This window comes from Molothrus ater, chromosome 7 (assembly GCF_012460135.2).
Source record: "Molothrus ater isolate BHLD 08-10-18 breed brown headed cowbird chromosome 7, BPBGC_Mater_1.1, whole genome shotgun sequence".
Lineage (NCBI taxonomy): Eukaryota > Metazoa > Chordata > Aves > Passeriformes > Icteridae > Molothrus > Molothrus ater.
Genome location: NC_050484.2, coordinates 32,844,460 through 32,864,566, shown reverse-complemented (window position 1 = coordinate 32,864,566; position 20,107 = coordinate 32,844,460). Strand labels below are relative to the sequence as shown.

The following is a 20,107-nucleotide window of genomic DNA, read 5'->3' as shown; positions in this document are numbered from 1 at the left end:
AGCTGACATTTCACAAAGCAAAATGCATTGGTACAACCTAGCCAGCAATGGTACCTGCACTTTTATTCCCAATTTATTCAGTCAAGTTTCTCTTGTTAATATTCCAATTGCTGTGGTGGACATTTCTCTCACAACTGGGCTCCAGAGTGCTGGAATATTTAAATATGCAATGAGTTAATTTAATTGCACTAATACATGCTTTAATCCTATGCTTCATTTCATTTATCTGTGCATCTTACATGCAAAAGAAATGCTCCAGTCCACAGCTTTCCAAAAGAAAAAACAACTGAGGAACTTTCCTTTCCCTTTTTTCACCCTGCCCTTGTGCTGAACACATTAAAACTTCATCTGCACATTTGGGAAGTTAGGTTAATGTATCTTTGAAAGGAAATAAATAATGTACAATGAAAAAAGGTAGACTTCACTGAAGTCTGTCCTGATCTGACTTTGGTGCAAAAGTCTAAGCAGGCAAAGCTCTCACAGCTCCAAGCCTGGCTTTATTTGCACAGACCCAGGGCCTCACGTGGGGATGGCACAGGGAGTTACTCACTGTGGAGGTGCCAAGCAATAACTCTGTCCTGGAGGATATTTGCTGATTAAGCTATGGAAAATGAGGGAAAAATCACAGCATCTGGTATTCCTGAGTGCCCCTGAAGTTATTGCAGAGAAACTTATAAAAACTGTATGATCTCATTTTAATGGAAAATAGAAGTTTGGGGATATTTCCCAAAAAGCCTTTTCAAAGGAAACAATAATGCACTTCTCCATTTTCACCTCCAGATTTTAAATTGTAAACATAAACATATGTACACTTGACAGCAAGATTGACCATTTGCAGCAATGTTTTCCTCTTTGCTGTTATTTTTCCCTATCCAAAACCGCTTAGGATAAAAACACCGCAATACCTTCCTACAATTTAGCAAATGCTCATGGAAAAAAGTATTCATTTCAGAAGATGAAAGACAGAAGTTTGGGAAAATAATTTGACATAAGCAGTATATTTCTATTACAGTGGGAAATGTCTTTTAAGTGAATATTACTCTTACTCTCACAGAGGAGCCAGTGTTCAGTTTTTATCTCTTGCTTTTCACCAGTAATAGAACAGTTTTAAACATTTTACTATTAAATGTCACCCTAAGAGCTAAATGTTTTAATATCCAAAATACCATGTTCTTTTCTGACAGTTCAGATGCATCTCAGGATGTGCAAAGGCCAGATGGAAAGTGCTCCATTCACACGGACACTCTTGCTCTAACACAAACCATGCTGAAATAAAGCGTAGAATGCTTGAATGTCACCGTGCTTGGCACAGCTCTGAGGCACCTGGAGGCTTTATGCAGCCATCATCCTACAGGAAAGGCAATCACATTTAATGTACTTTTAAAAGAGTGGTACATTTTTTCCCCAGGTTTTGTACCCCCCCTTACAAAGAGGGGCAAAGAAATCACAATCCCAGGCTGCTCCAAGCCCCATCCAAGCTGGTTTTTGGACACTTCCAAGGATGGAGCAGCCACAACTTCTCTGGTCAAGCTGTGCCAATGCCTCATCATCTTCACAGCTGATAATTTCTTCCTAACACTTATCTAAATCTATTTAGTTGTCCAGACAAAGATAATTTGGGTTTATCCCTTCTTTTTTTTATTTTTTTTCCCTCATGGATGTATACTTGGAATTTCAGCTAAGCTCATGTTGATTTGCAAATGTCTCAACCTTATCTAATGAAAAATAAATTTAGCTTAATGACATTCTCAGCATATACAGTATGCTCTAAAATACACTTGTAAGTCTCCTCTTTTCAGGAAGGTCAAATCCTAAAGTTACATAATGCAGCATTGAAAATTTCATCATTAAATACCAAATATATTTCTTCAATGCTATTTGTGTCAAAGTGGTTTATTTAACAGCACCTTCTTGGAGTATGTCTTTTCTAATACAATTAGAAAATGTGTGAGGGCTTTCATTATTTTTTTGGACGACAAAGTTCATATTCCATGGCCTGGTGACAATCACAAGAGGTGATGAGGTCTTTAACACAATAACTGCATTTAAATTATGTGGCTCCCCAAGAATTAGTCCTTCATTTGGCTTTCCATTTCCATAGCCCATTTTCCAGCTTTAGGAACAAAATGTGGTGCATTAAGGTTCTCTTCCCTCGTTAACAATGCTTAAAATGAAAGATGCTTTGTTTCAGGTCTCGTTAGCTTCATTTTGCTTTTTCCTTGGAATAACCTTGCTTAGCCTCATATCCTTCATAAAAGACAAAACTCTGCCAGTGAAGTGAGCCAAAGTACAACATTTTTCACTGTATTCACTTCCCACACACAAGGGAAGATATTTTTCATTCTGTTATGTGAGGTGCCCTTTTTTTTTTTTTTTTCCAATAACATGAGGTGCCTCTGGAACACATTTCTTGCTGTGCTCCTGCCACAGAGTTTCTCCTTTGAGTGCTAGTAGTCATCCTGTCCCTTCTGTGATGATTTTGTCTCTTCAGTGATCATCCTGTCCCTTCTGTGATGTTCCTCCTCTTTTGAGTTTGCCACATGCAATTAACTCTTATTAGAGGGTTACAAAAGAATTCTCATGTACCTGCCTTAGATCATAGCTTCAATGGTCCAAAATTTCCAGGCTCCCTGTACAATAAAGTTTTTAGATTCAAAATTATCAACACTTGAAAAACAAACATGCTTTCAGCAAACAGGCTGTTTCAGGAGCTGCAGTCCTTTCCACACTCATCCTCTTCATTTCACAGAATTACATTGCATTCTGCAATGAGTCAAGAAATCTTTACCTAGCTTGCTGCTTTGTCTACAGAACTCATGCTACTCATTAAATAATAACTTTTTTTTTTGTTTAAATGTTTGCCATTTTGCTGACAAATCCACTCACAAGTCTTTTCTATGAGGAAGAAACAATCTCTGCCTTATTGTGAGTTCTGACACCTGTTAAGGCTTGCTGACCATCCTCAAGGCAAATTTGTAGAGAGGCATGGGCAAGGTCTTGAGGTGTAACTGCATTTGTGCTTCATCCATCACTGGCCTTCAAAACATGTCCTAAAAAACGTGCATGCCCAGAAGTTAAATATGATTATGTTGAAACCATTCTCTTGCAGGCTCCATGCCGCTGCTCATCAGTGCTGTGTTGCTAATGGGATAGCTACTGCTGTCCTGCAGTGTTTTCCTCACCCAAATTACTCACTGGATTAATAAAATCCAGGGATGGGGAAAGGTGTAACCTGTGCTGTGCTCACAGCCACTGAGAATTCCATATTTGAACTGTGTTTTTTCACTCTTGCAGCTCGGTGTGAGCCCCCGTGTGAGCATGGAGGAACTTGCCTGCCTCACAACACCTGCTCTTGTGCTTATGGATTCGTAGGGCCTCGGTGTGAAACAAGTATGTATGAACTCTCTCAGGCTTTCTTCATCACATGTTTCAATTAGCAGAAAATTACAAGAGAGAAAAAAAAAAAAAACCACCAAAAAACCTTTTTTTTTTTCTTTTTTCTCCCCTATATTTTCCCTTAAAATGTTTCTTGAATACAAAGGATTCAAGGAATACAGTAGCTATTTCACAGCATATATTTACCAGCAGCATTGCTGTATTATGTAAAAATATGCACATCTAAATCAACATTTTCTACGTAAAATTGCTTCTGGAAAAACAAACAAAAAAAGAAGAAAAAAAGTGCATGTTATTAATAGTTATATTTAGGAAATTTAAGATTGTGAATGAACATAGTAATGCTAATTTTGAGAACACAAAAGAGCAGCCATACCTATTAGGAGTAATGCTACTCTGCAATACAAGTTTAAAAAGAGGTTCAATACAGAAAATATCTGAAAATCAGCCTTCAAACCCTTCTCTATCAGCAAAACACATGCACTGCCATCATTACAGACCTCACTGCTTATTTAAATATCAGGCTGCCCTTGAGAGGAATATAATTTTATCTATGAAACCGAGTAGCTGGAATACTTAAAAAGCAAAGGATTTTAGGTGTGTGGCTTCTCATAGAGAAAGCAAATCAAGGAAAGGGAGAAAGCAAATCAAGCAAACCTTTAGTTTATCTCCAGGACTAATACTATCAGTTATTGGCTGTAATAGGGCAGCTTTAGGGTCTGCGGTGCTGTTGGTGATGAGATATTTTGGGGTTTTTGTGTGTTTTGCAGTGGTGTGCAGCAGGCACTGTCACAACGGGGGTGTGTGCGTGTCACCAGACGAGTGCCAGTGCAGGCACGGCTGGAGCAGCCCCTCCTGTGACACAGGTGAGTGCTTGGCAGGGCCTCATCCTCTGCCCAAAAGTGCCCAAAAAATCCCTGACAGTCCCCCACACCCCAGTGCTCAGACTGGGAATTGCTGCTTAAAGAATTAAAGCCTAAGAAGAGGAGACCAAGTAAGAATTAAAGCTTAAGAAGAGGAGAGCAAGTACAGGGCAAGACCTCAGAAAGGCTTGAGTTTATGTAATTGTTCATAAGTTTAGATGTTTATATAAGTATTCCTGAGTTTAAATGCTTACCTAAATCTCAGGGAACCTACAAACAGAATCTTTTTGCAGCTCTTTAGGCTTGTGTGATTCTGGAGCACAGAATCTTATCACGCTGTGCTGCCAGAATTCACACTGCTCCTCCTGCCTGCATCTCTCCCTTGAAGAGCACCTACAGAAAGCATCCACAGGAATAGGGGGGCTCAGGAAAAAGCCACCTCCACCCATCAGTACAAAATGACAAGGTGTGGACTGGACTTAGGTACTTATTTCTCAAAGTTTTAAACAGACACAGCTCAGAGCCCCCTCTCAGGATCGAAGTCCTAAAATCTGGGGTGGATATTTTCTCCAAAGGCACAGAAACTGCAGAACTCACCTGGGACAAGGCATGCAAAATAGTGAAATATTAAAAGATGAGAACTACCTGAATCAGTGCCAGACCTGAAGGCTCCAGAGGCAGTCTGCCTCTGCCACGGTGAATATTAAATGGCTGAGACACCTTCAGCCTGCATTACCTTTCCTGGAAGGTGAGAGATGTCATTTTAACCTCCATCTCCTGGAGATTGCTCTTCCTGTAAGTGTTAAAATGACAGACCTACTGAGGAAACATAAATTAGCCCAGCTATGATCCACAGGAAATGACTGGGATTGTCACTGCTACTCTGGTTCCCACTAGCTCTGCTTTTTCTTCTCAAGGAGTTCTGCAATTTTATTTTGGGGTGGCTTTGAACAGAATCATTCCAAGAGAAGGGCAGACAACAAGCAACAGTAGCAGTCACTTCCAGACCAGAATAACAGCAGCAGGATTTTTTGTCTCCTGACAGCTTTGGTGAAAGGCTGCCAGACTCCCCTCTCTGGCACATTTTTGAGTGCACTGCACAGAATATTTTGTGGGCGCTGCTGGGGTTTCCCACCTCAAGTGTTATAAAAGGAATGTCAGGAAGAATACAGGTATAAAATGGAAAAAAAGAGACTTTACCACTGGAAATATAAACAATGACAGACTGACACGATTATGGACATCTATGAAGTAGCCAGGACAATAACATGACTAAACCAAATTCCCCTTAAACATTGAATTAAATCCATTTTGACTTCATAAGTGACTGCTCCTTAGTCAGAAAAACCTCTCATCTAGACTACAATTTCACTTTTTTTTTTCTCTCTCTTTCCAAATTGACATTTTATTTCTTCTTTAGTTCAACTGAAACATTTTAGCGGCCCCTAATTTATTTAAGCTTAAATGCATTTATATTTTTAATAGACTTTCCTGTAAGATACTGAAAGACAAAGGGAACAGAAAGAAAAAGTCTGATTTAAAGTATCACTCTGCTTTACAATGAAAACTTTATCAGATTCCTTATTCTTCACACACTGACTTCCCATCTAAATCAATTTGAAATTCTAATAGTTTTGTTTTTAACAGTCTGGTACTCGCCACATAGAAATATGCAAGGCAGCTTTTAATTCCTAATGCCTGTTGTATCATCTAGAGTAATAACAGATACATAAAGAGGCAAAGGGAGCTCAGCCAGTGGCTTTGTTGGTGATGAATGAGCCAATGTGTTGTGGGAACTGGCATTTAAATGAGGCAGAACAAACAGGTTTTTTGGTGCACACCTATTCAAGTCCATGGAAATGCCACAATGCTCTGCTGAACGCAGACAAAGCAGCAAACAATTAATATCTCATCTCCACCTTATCCAGGGTGTATTTTATTTGACTACATTTGCTACCTTAGGATCATGCTTGGTGAGAATACTGGAATGGAAATAAATGAACTGTGCGAATCAAAAGAATACATCCGAAATAAATTAAATTATTACATTGAATTATAGCCTATTTCATCTCCCAAGCTATGCTAAAACACCTCTGAAATGCTCCCACTGTGTCGACCATGAATAAGTGCTGCAGCACAACTGATCTGCAAGGGTTGCATTAAACTTTTCACAGTACCACTAGAAATATTCATTCTAATGGCAAGTGCAGCAGTAAAAGAGTGCCTGCTCTGAAAAGTTCAACATTATCAGAGATTCATGCAGTTCTCTTACATTCCCATCCAGCTGTGTGCAATCCTGTGTGCCTGAATGGAGGAGTCTGTGTACGGCCAAACACGTGCTCCTGTCCTTCTGGTTTCTATGGGCCACAGTGCCAGAGAGGTAAGAAAATTCTATTTATCATCTTGATAAAGGGCCCAGGCTCAAAATATAAATATACTCATAACATTACCTACCCCCACATGAAATATATCCAGAGACTCTCCTTGTCATAACTATGTGTGCTCCCTTGTTGTTATAGTCTGCCATAAATCCACTTTTTATTGTTCCCATTGGTATTGGGAAGAAGTAAGAACTTATTGGTGATGCCATTAATGGTAACTAAATAATTACTCTAAAACTACCTGAGTCAGTGACATCATTGATTAGCAACTATTCAATTAAATGAGAAAGCATGGCGGTGCTTTGTTCATTTTGGTACCCTGTGGTGTGTACTATACTGGTTTCAGAGCCAGGTGATAATTTACCTTCAAATGGGGTTCACAATGTCACCTACTTGACCACCCTAAAGTGCTGTGCATGGGAGACTTCTGTAGGACTTCATCAGATCCCTAAAAATGTGATCCAATATTGCTCCGACAGAGCAGGAGCTGATTTTGAATCCCTGTTCCAGCTCTAAATTCAGGCTAACAGTGTCCTGGGCTTCTCACTCACTCTGTGCTGCAGAAGGCAAATTAATTAATCCTTTAATGACCCAGTATCTCATACAAGGAAGGGAACTTAGGGTCCAAGCAGCTGGAGCACCCCTGTGCTAACACCACTGGCTTATCTTTTTCCAATATGGATCTAGCAACTCCTGCTGAATCTGGGAATATTTTCAATATGGATCTAGTAACTCCTCCTCAATCTGGGAATATTAACTTTGCATCCAACAGCAGTTGCTTATTACCAAAACAACTTCAGCATTTAAAGTTCTTTGCTCTTAATTTCTTTTGTTTCCCACATTCCTAGATTCGTGTGGTCTTGATGTATATTTTTGCAAGTGAATGATTCACACAGAAAAATCTAATTGCAAATGGAGCTTGCTGGAAACTTTTTTTTTAATGATGTTGGGGGTGAAGGAAAGAGTGAAAATTATAGGCTGTAACTTGATGATCTTGCTCTTGAACAGAGAAGGTGATTTTCAACATCTAGGTGATTTGAAGTTTTTGCTCTCAAGTGTTGTGGTTTAGACAGAGCTAAAATTTGAAAATAAGTATCCACATTCACGGGATCTGAAATTGATAGCAGGATATAATGGATGGATGCTGAGGGAAAGCAAAGCCCTTCCTTCTGCTTCTTGGAGAAAGGGAGAAGAAACAGCACCAAGGACAAGTTAGCAAATGTCCAACACTGATCTATATTTCATGGGGAGAAGCCCTTGAGGAGCCCTTTGACAGAGACTTAAAAACCTGACACCACTGGGAATATTCTGACCACTTAAGTATCTGAGAGACCCTCGGGTGCTGGGAATCATGTCCCACATTTTTGCCACAAAGAATCAGGGTCTCCATCCAGGCAACAGCCCAAATCACCCTTTGGGGAGACACCTTCCCCAAAAATACCTCTGTGAGCTGCTCTCCCAACAGAGGCACCCAAATAAGGAGCCTGTGCTTTGGCAGTGCTGATCCCCCAGGTGAGTTTGGTGCTCAGAACTTTTCCTTTCCTCTCCCCAGCTGTTTGCATCCCCCCCTGTAAGAATGGTGGTCACTGTGTCCGGACCAATGTCTGCTCCTGTGCCGAGGGCTACACTGGAAGGAGGTGCCAGAAAAGTGAGTTACACATTTCCCTTTGTTTTCCAACAGTTCTCTGGGTCCTGAACAGCTTTTCTCCCTTTTGTGCATGTTCCACAGAACATTTAGCCTGTATTTGTGCTGTGATCACCTATATTTCCATCAGAGCTCATAATATACCCAAAACCAACTTGTTAATTAGAATAAGTCAAGTCAACGTTGGAAGGAGAACATTTTGCTGGAATCCTCTCTAAATATTTCATGCATTCAAAATGAGTAACATTCATATTCGGAGATTAATTAATTATTTTGCATGAAAGATTTTTTTGGGGGAAAAAAATTAAGGCCAAAGGCCAAGAAGCTGACTAAGATCCTTAAAAATATTAGAAAGTCATAGTTCCAGCTTAATTAAGGTAATTGGTTAACAGCCCTTTATCCTTGAATTTGTTCTTGTCACTGAAAACTCCCTTTTTTCACAGTACCATCAGCATTAATATTTGATTCTTCGATTCTTCTGGGGAAATAGGTTATTTTGGCACTTTTACAGACTCAATTGCTCAACAATATCTGTCAGCCAGGGGGTTTAGGATATGTATGTGAAAACTTTTTTTTTTTTTCTTTATTATTTCTTAATCAGTTTGAAATTGGCAAGAGGGGAGCTGTGAAAACAACCATTCTTGGCAGGAAGAATCTGTACATTTCCAGAGCATTTTATGTCTCTCACACACAGAGGGAAAAAAAAAAAAAAAAGCCAGTAAAAAATTCCCTGCAGCAACAAAAGCCCTCTCATTCCCCACACTGCAGCTCTCCCCTCCTTCAGCAGAGAGGGTTGTGATGCACAGTGCACAATTGAATAGTCTGTTCTGGCAGGAATGTGCTGGAGGGAGAAAAAAGGAGGAAAAAACCTTATGTTTGGCATCCTGTTTCTGAGGTTAGGGAACATTAGAAAAGTGCTGTTTCCAGCTTTAAACACCCTGCCATATCTCCAGGCAGATCAAAGGGAAGCGTGCTGATGATGATTGCAGTCTAGCAAAGCACTCCACCAAACCCCACCAACTCACAGCAGGTTCCTTTCCACTTCCCAAAAGTTTCTGAGGTTTTGTTGCCCATCTTGGTATAATCTTTTGAAAAAATGTTTTTTTTGAGGTGATGAAAACGATTTTGTTCTGTCTGATCCAAGCCTTCATTCTACTTCAATAACTGCTATATAGTCTGGTTTATTTAGTCTAGTGTTATAAAAACTCAAATAAAGGGCCTGTGAATGTGATTAATGAAGAGCAACATAATTAAGTGGAAGCAAAACACTACTTTTTGCTGATTCTTACTGGCCACTGACTGCTAATTGGTGAAAAATGTTAAGCAATGTTTCTTTTTTCTTGCCTAAAATCAAGAGCACATGGGACAAGTATCAAGATCCATCAAAAGAAGTAGTTAATTCACAAGATTTTGTAACAAGCAGTTTATGTTAGAGCTGTATGTCTTCCTGTTGTTATATAGAATAACTTCTCTCTCCTCTAGCAGAGGCTCCAGATTTTGCAGCTCCTCTGGAGCAGAAGCCTGCAGGGCACAGCAGAAGTCAGTCTCAGCTGACTTTTCCAAACTTCCCTCCCCACAAAATGCAGAAAACCAGTGCTTCCAGCAGTGGGAGGCTGCTCTCTGTCCCATAAACCTCTCAGAGTTCAAATGCAGAACACATCTCACCCCTCTTTTAGGCATGATTTTGTATCATTTTTTATCAGGCATGGACTAGATTGGGGGATTAGATAGAATATGTGGCATACACTGAAAGGATAAAGTGTGAACACAGGCACGTGTTCCTCACTCACATACAGACAAATGAAAAAGTAGAGAATAAGTCCCTAGCATGAAGAATTCCCACTACCCAACCCCTCTTTTTCTTAAATAAAACATGTAAAAACTACATTAAAAAAAACTATATGTAAAAGCTACCATAATATCCATTTGAAATTCCAAATAGAGCTGAGTACCATGCTGCTCATTCTGCAGTGTCACTAGCAGTAAACATATCTGTACTTATACATTAATCAGGTTAATTCTGACAATCCTGAGGCCACCTGGGGCAGATGACTCTGCAGAGGTGAGGCAGCCCCCTGGGCTGTGTGCCTGAGTGCTCAGAAATCCAGCTGGGAGACTTTTTGTGCAGGGCTCCTGCTGGCCTTCCTGGGAAGGGTGTGGCAGGAAGGAATCAGGAAAAACCAGTACATTTCTGCTTTACAGAGGGTTTCTTTCTGGATTTAAGCATCCTTTCTGTCAGGCTTTAAGGACTCCGTGTAAGGTAGCTGAGCCCTGAGTTGCACAGGACACTTCAGCTTGCACAGAGTTGTAAAATCCATACAAAGAGTGAGGGGAAAAAATGCACATATCGTGGTAGCAAAGCTGTGATCAGATGTGAAGTTTACTGGAAGTTTAACACTGCATCACCTCCCATTTCCAAATCACCAGGACAATGTCAGAGAGACTGCTAGAGGTGAGCCTGTGGCCCAAATCACAGCTCTGTGGTGTCCCCTGTTGCTGCCAGGTGACCTCACGCTGAGAAATGTACAGGTGGCTTAGCCACAACGATGAATGTGACAATTCTGAGGAAAAAAATCCTTTTGAAGGATTTTATAATTATTTTAATTGTTCTTTGCACTCTGAATACGATATTGCTGAGTTCTTATGTACTTTTACACTTCTAGTACAGTTTCAAACACTTCTGACCGCAAAACAGCTTTATTATGTACTTATATACACACAGTCTATAATCTTAGAAATTTAGGGTAGATTATTACCTGACTAATAAAACCTATCAAGACAGAGTGAGTAAACCTAATATTAAGGCAGATAAATTGGCAGTTAATTCAATGTTGTCATTGTTTGATACATTGATATTGTTTCCACTGCTTTTAGACGTTTCTCTTTCCTTCTTAATATCTCACCTGCAGGGACAGAGAGAAGAAAAAAAGGTGTCTATTTAATTTTGGCAGCTTCAGATTCTCAATTGAAGGAGATAATAAAAACCAAAAGCCACACAACCCATCAAAGAGGTTATTTTTGAACTGAACCCAAACAGGCTATTGGTTTATTTCAAACACATAGAAGCATGGCTTAGGGTTTTCATTTTCATCCCTGTACAGTTTGGAATTTCTGCCTTATGAATTTTATTTTCATCCCTGTACTGTTTGGAATTTCTAATACTGTCTGCATGACAGCCAAAAACGCGCAGGACACAGTGGAGGCTCCTCATCTTTTCTATTCAGGCTCGGTCTCCTTTTCTTCCTGAGTGTGTGGAAAAAGGCATTCAGCCTGAAAGTTTGTGTTTTGTATCTAAATAAACATCACTCCAAACCCCTGAAAAGTGTAAATCAGGGAGGTGTGACCTGCTGCCAGCTGCAGTAAGTGCCTGGTGATTATGCAGAGCAGACACCCACAGCCCGGGCACAGGTGTAAAACTGACAGGGAAATGTGTGCTTGTGCTTCAGCAATCTGCAGCCTCATACCCTCACTTGAGAAGGATTGTTTCCAGTGTGATCAGTCTTGTTGAGAGGGAAGAGGCAAATGCTGGCAGCACCTCAAAATAAAATATGTTTCTGGATCAATTTTCCATCCAACAAACACGCTCGGGCGCTGGAGAAAAACTGTTTGTGCAATGGTTTGAATTCTCTTTTGAAAAACACAGATTTAACAATCCTGGGATGTCACTGCTTTTCAGGAGGCTTTAAAGCAGGGTTCTGACTGATATCTACTGCATCCTTACAAAAATTATAAACAAAGACAACACAGTAAGTTTCCTTTATTTACTATGTGTATTTTCATAGGACTGCTCTACAAACAACCTTTAAAAATGAAAGCCCATAGAAAGCTGCATTTTCTTAGGAAAGGTTGGAATGAAGAGAAGGGGAGAGGAAGAGGGATTCACAGGACCACACATTATTCCTTTCCTCTGCTGTCTGCTCCTTGTGAGCGCATCTCTGAGCGAGAAAAGGCGAGCCACAGCTCCCTCTGGAGCTCATCAGCAAGCAGAGGTCAGGGGAGAACAGCATCCTCCTCCTGCCTTTCCCAGCACACCAGGCACACCTGGAGCCTGACCTCAGCCTCTCTTTTGGAGCTACCCCATGGCCAGGCAACACAGCCAGAGACGTGGGGTTTGCTCCCCATGTAAAACTGAGAGCGAGTTTCTGTGTGCTTCTGTTTCGTTGTGTTGGGCTTTGTATCACATAAATCATCCCACTGACACTGGGGCTTTGCAGATTGGATCTCAGAGTTAGGAGATAACTATTTCTCCATTTCAGTAATTCCTGCAAGCCAGGATTTATAGCCAATTCACAGTGGGCAATATAACTCACAGTCATTCCTCCAGCTCTGCTTGCTCCTCTTCCCTCCTCCTTTCTTCTCCCTTCCTGGTAGCATGAGGACTTTCCTTGCATGAGAGCTAGAGGCAAACTAATTGGAAATGTGAACACTGGGTTTCAAAGGCAGCTCTTTGCTAAGCAATGTCATATTGTGAAAGTCACTGATTTCCCACATTCCAGCCTTCCCATGTAATGTTTCTGTACATTACTGCCTCGCCAGCTGCATAAGCAGGAAGTTTTACTGCTCAACAAATCAGACTCCCACCGAGTTGTCATCTTGACACCGTGTGATATATTCTCTGCAATGCCTTCACTGAGTAGCCAGATTGACTTAAGCTATCAAAAACCAGCCAGTTTGCAAGCCAAAGGTCCAGCAAACCCTCCCACACAAACAAGCAGGGAACAAACCATGTATCTCATCCAAATGGATGGAGAAATCATTCACATCAGACTTGCCTTTCATACAGCAAGGATGGGCTTAAAAGCAACAAGTGTTTGTCTAGGATTCCTGGACAGCAAATATGCTTGAACAGAGGGTGTTTGGAAGGAAATGAGCAGCTGCTTATAGCAAGCAGACCTGTAGCTTCCTGTTCAAAGCATCAAAAGTACAAAGGTTTGTGGGCTGGCTTTTCCCCTGGTTGGTGCCCAGTCTGGAGACACAGGAAAAGGAAACACTGGTCTCAGTTCCTACTTGGTTTTCCAGTCTATGTAACAGAATAGGTTCATATTAGATTGTCGGGTCCGGCTGTCTCTGCCCCGACACGGGTAGGGTGGTTCTTGGGTGGCACGCGTTTCAAAGGACGAGTCTGGACTCTTCAGCTTTTCGATCTTCAGATTGTTTATTGTTTCTTATCTACAAAATTTTCTGTCTGCCCAACAGAGGTCTGATCTGCAAAGCAGCCAAGGGCACTCTGACCACCCACGGGGCAGTCATGTCCTTTTATACTAAAATCTACGTACATAATATTTACCTTTATTTTCCAATACTTTTCACCCGTGTTAGCAAGTGCACCTTCACCATAAACCAATCCCCAAGTGCCAACATCACCACAGAGATGGAAGACAAGAAGAAGAAAGAAGAAGGACGAGACACGCCCTGATCCCTCCATCTTGTCTCCATAACCCCCCTGTACCAAATACCTTAAAGTCTATATTTCACCCTCTAAATGTGTCCCTTTTACACCCTTCACTCTAAAGTGATTCTCATGTCCTCAAATTCTTGTCACTTCTGTGGATGGATCAAAATCAAGCCACCAAACACTCTTGGCAACATTCCAGGATTTCGAGACCCCCCAAGGGTTCTCCTGGCATCTCTGGACATCGGGAACGATGTGCTGAGATCCCACATTAGATGTCATCTTCATCCCCTGGGCAGGAAATACAACAGAAGATGAACAAACAAACAAACAAACAAAAAAAATCAGGCTACTGCTGTCTTTCCTATTCAGCTGAACAAAACATGATCCATGAATCTTGCCTGGGGGGAACAGGGAGAGCTGTGACATCCCAACAGGAGACAGTGACTCAGGCACAACCTGGTTTTTGGTGTGCTCTCAGAGCACTGCTCCTCACTGCTCACCCTTAGTAAGGATTTGTGACAAAACCATTGGTTGGCCTTTCTTAAAAAGTCATTTTTTTCATATATATGTAGGCGATGCATTTATTTTAATAGGGGGTTTGAGTACATGCATCTGTCTAAATTTATTTTTCAGGAAGGGAACAAGAATAAATCTGGGTAAGAACTGAATATATTTCCTAAACAAGCCCAAAAATGTTATTAAATTTTTTATTCATTCCATAAGCAAAACATCCCCAGACTACAGCATGAATTTTACTGGAGTAGAACATCTAAATTTTAATATTCTTTACCTGTATCTTAAATGCACAGAAGAAATGGGCCAGATCTGCTGCTGTATGTAAAAGCATGCTCAAAGCAAAAGAAAAAGGATTCCTGAATTACTGCATCTCTCTTTGCAGTGGGCTTCTGTGTGACAAAAAGTGCTTTTTGCCCACTAATTGATTTAAGAAACAACATTTTGGGGATCTACTTTTCGATTAAAATATTTTTTAAACGTCTCTTAAAAAAGGAGCAATGGATCTACCACTTGAAAAGCCCAGAGGACAGATGGTCATGGAGATTAATGTTGTCTGTTTATCCACAAAAAGACACAAGCAAGACAATCCTCACCAGCACTGATTTCCATGTAAGCTCAAGCTTATTTCTGAGGCAGAAAATAACAGGGTGATGAAGAGATTGGTGCAGTGCCAGTGCAGGCAGCAGTCCTATTCCAAACTTCCTGACCAAGTCCTCATTTTTTGGCTGGGTTATCAGCCAGACCACTGCACCCTGTGGCTGCTCCCCTTGTCTTGAGACTTGAATCTCCCTTTTCTTTTGCACAGATGAAAATGAACCAAACTGCACCAAGCACAGGCAGTGCCTCAGCCTGCTCAGGGCAAGGAGAATGAGCCCAAATGGCCTAAATTGCAGGTCATCCTCAAGCACAGAGCTGCAAAAACAACCAGCAGAGGAGAAACTGCGTGTATGAGCCCTCCTTCACGTCTCATTCAGGCATGACAAGGAAGCAGCTCAGCAGAACAATTTATATGCAGGCTGGAATGGTTCACTGACCTAATAAAACACAGAGCATTCTTCAATGAAGAGAAAGTGTTACCAAACTCAAGCCCCTAACAAGTTGGGAATGTAACCTGTGCTGAGGGTATACTTTGCAATTCCCCACATTAATTATACACTAACAGTTGCAAAGCTGAGAATAAAGTAGAGCTTTAGGCCTTTTCAAATTAATAGTGCTGCAATCAGACTAAAACCAGTCTGTAAATGAGAAAAAGGATTTACTAATGGTTTCTAAATCTCACAGTTCCTAGCAGAATATTCCCCAAACATCTAAATATGCACCTACACGTGCTTTGTTTATGGCGGTTTCATTCTTCAAAGTGCTGAAGTATTCCACAGCTATCCCAACATACTACTGCATGTCCAGAGTGTCACCTGACAATAGGCAAAATGAAGATCATGAGACCAAGACAGAGACATTTCAGTCCAAGGAGAGTGGGGAGTCCCCTGCCTGTATGGCAGTGACATTCCCCACTGGTTTCCTGAGGTTTAGGACTCTTGCCTACCGCTTAGTCCCAGGTGTAGCATGATATTTTCTGAAAAATCCCTTTGCCAGGATTTTTTCTCCTGAGAAGCCTCAGAGGAAAAGAAAAACAATAATTATCTGCTACTGTGGAATGCAACAGGTGCACCTGTGATTGGTCCATGTTGGTTGTTTCTAATTAATGGCCAATCACAGTCAGCTGGCTTGGACTCTCTGAGAGTCAGGAGCTTTTGTTATCATTCCATTCCCTTGCTATTCCTTGCTATCCTTCTGATGAGAACCTTTCTTCTATTCTTTTAGTACAGTTTTAATATAATATATATCATAAAATAATAAATCAAGCCTTCTGAAACACAGAGCCATGGTTTTCATCTCTTCCCTCGTCCTGGGACCCCTGTGAACACCACCACACCCAGGAAATCTTTTGGAGGTAGAGATGGAGAGATCAGGATCCTCCTTAGCTGACAGAAAATGTTATCAGCTGCTGAGAGCAACGTGACAGCAGACAGGATTGCAGTGCATCACACACTGACTCTGGCAGGGCAGCCTGGCAGCTCAGTAGTTTTTCCATATAGTAGTAATTATTTTTCTCATTTTTACTGAACTAATAACTAAATTAGATTTATTTCCTGCTTTAATATCTCTAAAAGGCCCCGTAAGTATATCAGAGTACACATCAGAATGAAGACCCAGACATAATTAGGCAAAGCACCGACATTGCACTGCTATCTATATGGTTTGCAATTTTTCTGACCATTTTTTTCTTCTGAAATGTGTGCTAGGTCATGCAAACTAACTCTTATTGTTAGAGCTCTGTGGTAAAGTGAATATATTAGAAATGCAAACTGTCACCACAACCATCACAATTACATTTACAGCTTCCTCTGTGTCTTGTAGTAATTTGTTCTCCCGCACTGCATCCCTCAGAGGTTTCTACCAGATTATTTTTTATTATTCAGAAAGGTAATTTATTGAAGAAGTGCTTTGCATCTCTGTCAGAGGTACATGAAGCGAGAAATAGGGTGAGCAAACCTCAAAATGATTGGTATCTTGATATGGATAAGGATTCAAATTTTCGAGCATTGCACAAAATTTGGAATTTTATTATATGACAAGTATTCTTTCTCCCTAAAATTTAATCTGTGCCTATAATTACTGGCATTCAGTGGATCACACATCTGAGGTTACTCAGATAGAGCTTGCAGAGAAACTTATTCCTTTATTTACAAACCCAAACCAAGGCAGATGGGGAATTTCATATAAAATCAAGCTGTGGGAAAACATATGTGCCTAAAACTCAGCATGGGCAAAACTATTTCCTCACTGCCCTTGGAAGCAGAAAAAAAAGGGGACTAGAAATTGCTGGTGTCCCGAATCCATAATGTGTTTTTCAGAGCTGTGTGCATTTGGGACCTTCACAGCAGCAGATATATTGGTACATCCATCTCACTAATGATCTGTTGAGCATCAGTTATACCCTCTAAAGGGTGAATGACATTTTTCTACCTCCACTAGTTTCTGCCAGTAGAATCCAAACAATGTTGTCCTATGTTAGAAACATCTTTTTTTTTTTTTTTTTTGGCCAGAACACACCCATTTGGGGATAATTTTTAATTTATTTCTTATTTTTTATTTTAAAGGATTGAAAATCACTCAGCAAGATCAAATCTTTATTTGGAGCCTAGAAGAATCCAAAGAGTTGTTCCCCTTCTGCAGTCAGGATAATGTTTCATCTGAGCAGCGCTGCTCGGGTGCATAATGCACACAGAGAGATGGAGAGCCTTCCTCCAGTGGATCAATTAAACTGTGTTATTTGGTGAAACTGCTGGTCTGACCTTCCAGTTTGTGTCCTGTGAAAGGGATCAGCAACATCCCCACAGTGCCATGATCATGCCATTCCTGGCACAGAGCTTCTCCACCTTCATTTTGTTTTATCAATAGCTGATATATTTTACCTACAAACACTTAAAAGGGCTAGAAGTGCCAGCTTTAGCACAAAATCCACTTCTTTCACATTTACTGGCTTCATTTTTGTCCACAGCTCGACTTCTGCCAGCTGTATTTTCCTGGCAAGAGCAGTCAGTGATATTTTTAAATCTGTCCCATGCTCTGTGTCCATACTGGGTTGTATCTCCCCAGCTACAGCTCTCTGCTTTTGAGAATGTCACACCAAATCAAGGTAACCACTAAGCAGCAAGGAGGAAACAAACATTAAAACAACATGTACCCATAGAAAAAAAAAACAAACCTGAGGCTGATCAAGCTCCCTGCTCCACAGAAGAGCAATAGAACAAGTTGAAATATTCACTGGACCCACAGAGAAATCATCAGTTCAAAACCAACACCAGCCAGAAATAAGAGCAGTGCCTGTGAATCACCCAGAAATGTCAGCACAGGGATGGTGACTTAAGGGATAAGTTGAAGTATCTACCAGTAGGTGTTCTTTTGGCTGCCTTTCTGTGTTCTTTGTCAGCAAGATACAGCCTGATGCATTGCCTTAGCTGGCCCACACAGATGTTACTGCTTGAGGCTATTTTCTCTCCTCCATCCAAAGGCAGGATGCACCCAGAAGCAGGTCAATTTACTCAGCTTCCACAGGAGAGGAAAAAGAGAGAGAGAGAGAAAAAAATAAAAGCTATTTTGAAAACTACACCTTCTAATCAGCACTGCAGCCTGATTCACTGTCTCCTCATCAGAGCCTTGGCTCAGGATACCTGATGACAGGCAATTTTGATTCAGAAAGAAATAGTCTCTGCAGTCTCGTGGCCAGGAAAGGACAAGGATGTTTCAGTTCCTGAAACATTGCAGAAGATCTCTTTCTTCTAAGATTTCAGGGCCATGGTGTAATATTCCTCCTCTTTTTTTTCTTTACTTTCTGAGGGTGGTGATGTATCTTATTTCAGCAAAATTAAAAGCTTTTCACTACTTATTATCTCCTTCTAGTGTGAAACAGTGTAATGAGTTCCTTTTGTCTAAAGGTGGCTTAGGTTAAACTAGGAAAGGTTTTGATAATCCACAGAAGCAGTGGAGGTCTGGAGGACATGTCTGGCTGTTTGTGATCTCTGTATCTGGTCAGCAGATCCTGCTGCTTAATAGTGACCCTTCACCCAGCAAAGCATGTCCAGTGCTTAACTTGGCCCCCAGTCCCATCTGGTTTTACATAACAGATAATTTGCTTCATAGTGTTTATATTTTAGTAGGAATGTCGCTGCAGATCAATGGGAACAAAGGCAGGCAGCAGAAGTCACTGAAATTGTGGGTGTTCATGGCTGGTGCTACTCACAGCAGGAGAACAAGGTTCACTTCAAACACAACATTTCAGGTGTTGGGGGGTTTTAGTAATCCACAGAAATATTTATTTTGAAGGCAAATTCCTCTCTTTGGCTGACAAAGCAGAAGGTCTGAATACCTTAGAGATTTTAGGGCTGAAGAGTTTGGTATGGAGCTTCATGGAGGTTGATAAAAGAGTTTCACAAAGCACTTCACTGTGTCAAGTGAGCCTAGAGGGGATAAGCCATGAAAAGGGTCACAGGAAATTTTAAGTGATTGTAAGGTCAAAACACATTAAAGCCATCAAAGAGAAATAGCTGCTGCATTAAACAGAAAACTCAGCAAGCTGTGAATGCCTTTCAGTGTGTGGGAGGAGTGTGCCTGTTTTATGTGATGCTCTGTGCAACACCTGTGTTTTATCTTTACACCTGCAGCTGCTTGTTACCTTATCAAAAGCACCCCTCCTCTGAAATACAGCACAGAACCACACTGCTCCTTCATCCTGCATCACCACCTTCAGCAAGGCTGACCCCATCTAACCCACCAGTTCAGGCAAGCAGAAGACCATGGAAGTGGTTCTGAGCTGTAAATGGTGGCCTTACAGAATTGTGGCACATTACAAGGCTTGAGAAACACCACACAAATGTGTTTATACCCATGGCATTAGGACTAGTCCCCAAGAGAGATGGAAAACTTACCAAACCCTGCTCTCTCAGGGTCAAGATGCCAGGGCTTTCTTAAGAGGAGGGCAAAAAAAAAAAAATTTAATCTTTTCAAAGTCATGCCAGTACCTGGAAGGATTGCAATAATTTGATTTGCTCTCCTAGTGTCTGATAATTTATTTAGTTTTCCTGTGAGAGGCTCTAGCATTTTTGTTTGCTATTTTGAAATTGGAACTCCTCCACAGAGGCCAAGGAGTGGGACCAGAAAGGATCCAAACTAGTTATCATTAACAAATGTTGAAGTCTGCCTGATGGGTATTGAGATGGAGTTGTACTTAAGAAAGTTAAAGAAAGGGAGGACAAGGTGGAGGTGTCAGGAAGGAAAAGGGGAGAGGTAACACTGCATTCATTTACCTAAAGGTGCTTGTGAATATCTTGGCAAAAGGAGAGTTTGTTCC

General features: G+C 40.9%; 1 protein-coding gene across 1 annotated transcript in view; it reads left to right on the top strand.

The window, feature by feature from the left end:
• The window catches only part of LOC118688922 (von Willebrand factor D and EGF domain-containing protein-like), a 171,110-nt gene that overhangs the window by 139,061 nt on the left and 11,942 nt on the right, over positions 1-20,107 (top strand). The window contains exons 22-25 of the mRNA XM_036386867.1: positions 3,295-3,390; positions 4,167-4,262; positions 6,544-6,639; positions 8,193-8,288. Coding sequence (XP_036242760.1) covers positions 3,295-3,390; positions 4,167-4,262; positions 6,544-6,639; positions 8,193-8,288 — 384 coding nt within the window. The remainder of the gene's footprint in view (positions 1-3,294; positions 3,391-4,166; positions 4,263-6,543; positions 6,640-8,192; positions 8,289-20,107) is intronic.